Source organism: Arachis duranensis, chromosome 3 (genome assembly GCF_000817695.3).
Source record: "Arachis duranensis cultivar V14167 chromosome 3, aradu.V14167.gnm2.J7QH, whole genome shotgun sequence".
Lineage (NCBI taxonomy): Eukaryota > Viridiplantae > Streptophyta > Magnoliopsida > Fabales > Fabaceae > Arachis > Arachis duranensis.
Window position 1 is genome coordinate 65,951,465 of NC_029774.3, and position 2,801 is coordinate 65,954,265.

General features: G+C 46.3%; 1 protein-coding gene across 1 annotated transcript; it reads left to right on the forward strand.

Moving 5' to 3' along the window:
• Positions 1–728: 728 nt before the first annotated feature.
• Positions 729–2,333, forward strand: LOC107479486 (uncharacterized). Its single transcript, XM_016099616.1, has one exon. The coding sequence runs from the start codon at positions 729–731 to the stop codon at positions 2,331–2,333; it is 1,605 nt and encodes a 534-aa protein (XP_015955102.1).
• The last annotated feature ends 468 nt before the right edge of the window (positions 2,334–2,801 follow it).

Genomic DNA, 2,801 nt, shown 5'->3' on the forward strand with positions numbered 1-2,801 from the left:
GCTGTCACCTATAAAAAGGTATAATCTTCTATTTTAAAGGACACATTGAATTCTCAATACTAACTTAAGCTTCGGAGTGCCTTTGCAGATACACTCCCCCTGTTTCTTGCTCAAAGCTCTACGTAATTGGACACCCTCTTGGAGAAAAGCTCGGGTTATCATAAGGCTTGAAGGTCGGCCCCGAAAGCAATAGCTCGGCATCGATTCCCAGAGTCTGAGCTCTCCATCCAGGTATCCATACAAGAACAATTGGCGCCCACCGTGGGGCCGAGAATATAAACCTCTCCCTCTATATATTATCGGCCTCGAGGTTCCCGTCTTGAAGTCATGGCTGAACAACCTCCACCCTCGCCATCCGAATTGCTCCGGATGGTGACCGAGTTGCGGCAAGTCGTGGCTGAGGAGAACCAAAGAATGGCAAATCAAATCGCCAACTTGAATAACACTCGGGCCGAAAACAATGACCGACAAGAACGGACAGAAGAAGCCGAGCAGCAGTCAGGGCCAACACATGTCTCAGACACTGCTCGACAGGAAGGGGAGCGGCCCGAACATAATGAGGATACTCAGAAAAATATCGAAAATGACGATTAGGAAAGCTCCCCTGGACCATTCACGACGGAGGTGATGAACTTCGTGCTGCCCCGAAGGTTTACTCTGCCGACCACCCTAACTCCATATGATGGGTTAGGTGATCGAAGAAATACATCAAAAAGTTCACCTCCATAATGATAGTAAACGGTGCATCTGATAAAGTTTTGTGTCGTTGTTTCCCATCTTATTTAGACGGTCCTGCACTTGATTGGTTTTGTTCTTTGCCTGCAGGTTCCATTTCTCGATTCCGAGACATATCAAAACCTTTTGAGGAGCACTTTGCTGGATCCGCCATCCACCTCCACGACTCCGATTACCCGAACACAATCAAGCAGGGCCAGCACGAAAGCCTCAAGGACTACATGACGCGCTTCACAAAGATAGCCATAGGCATACCCGACCTCCACCCCGAGGTAGAACTACACGCCATAAAAAGTGGATTGAGACCAGGAAAGTTCCAGGAAACTATTGCTGTGGCCAAACCAAAAACTATGGCCGAATTCCGTGAAAAAGCTAAGGGACAGATTGACATCGAAGAACTCCGACAAGCTCGGAAAATAGAAAAGCCTCACTATAAAGACGACGACAAGCCACGGGACAACAAGAAGAATTTTAAACCAATCCTACGATATGAGACCTACACCAAATTCAACACCAAACGCGATGACATCATCAAGGAGATCTTGAATTCGAAGTTAATCAAGCCACCACGAAAAGCTGGTAATTACCCAGATTCAAAAGGCACTGACCAATCAAAATACTGCTCTTTCCACCAGAAACACGGACACAATACCGACGACTGCGTCATTGCTAAAGACCTGCTGGAGCGATTAGCTCGGCAAGGTCATCTGGACAAATTCATCAGCGGCCAAATGCATCGGCGAGCACCCGCTCCGGGGGACCATAGCTCGGCTACACAACATAACCGGGACAGAGACCGGCCGAACAATCACCAACCCGAACTACCAACACGTATAATTAACTGTATTTCCGGAGGTTTTGCAGGTGGAGGAGCCACGAGTTCGGCAAGGAAAAGGTCTTACCGAGCTATCCTTTCCATCAACGCCAACCAAAATCAACAACAGTCGCCACCTACATCTCCACAGATAACATTCCAGACAGCCGATCATAATAACACCATAACAAATCTGGATGATCCAGTCGTTATCTCCCTACAGCTCGGAGATCTCCTCATTAAAAAAGTGTTGCTCGACCCAGGCAGCAGCGCCGACGTTCTCTTTTACTCGACCTTCCAAAAAATGAAACTGAGCGATAACATCATCCGACCTTCCACTGGTGACTTGGTAGGATTCTCAGGTGAGCGAGTCCCAGTTATGGGCTCTGTGTGGTTGCAAACCACACTCGATAAATTCCCTTTATCGAAAACTTCAGACATTCAATTCTTAGTTGTCGATTGCTTCAGTCCCTATAATATTATACTTGGCCGACCTTTCTTAAATAGGTTCGGCGCTATAGTATCTACAATTCATCTTTGCGTTAAGTTCCCTTTGCAGGACAACACAATAGCAACCATTCATAGTGATGCCCAAGAGGCCAGGGAGTGCTACAACAATAGCCTCAAAAGACCTCACCGTCACACTAAAGCCCAGGTCCACAATATCGGCAACACAAACAACCAACACATGCTGGCCGACCTTGATCCTCGAGCAGGAACACTGGAAAGGCCGACTCCAACAGAAGACCTAGATAAAATCTATTTCACAGAAAGCATGGATTAGTTCACATACGTCGGATCAACGTTATCTTTAGAAGAAAAATCTTCGTTCCAAACATTCTTACAACAAAATGCTGACCTGTTTGCATGGACCCCAGCTGATATGCCAGGCATCGATCCATCCATCATATCACACAAGCTAGCATTAGATCCATCTATTCGACCCGTTGCACAGAAAAAGAGAAATCTCGGGCATGATCGAAAGCAAGCTTCCCTAGACGAAACCAAGAAGCTCATTAGCGCGGGCTTCATCCGAGAAATCAGATTCACAACATGGCTGGCAAACGTCGTGATGGTTAAAAAACATAACGGTAAATGGCGCATGTGTGTTGATTTCACCGATCTCAACAAAGCATGCCCCAAAGATTCATACCCTTTACCCTCTATTGATTGTTTAATTGATAATGCCTCTGGTTTTGAGAAACTCAGCTTTATGGATGCATATTCTGGTTATAACCAGATCCAAATGCAT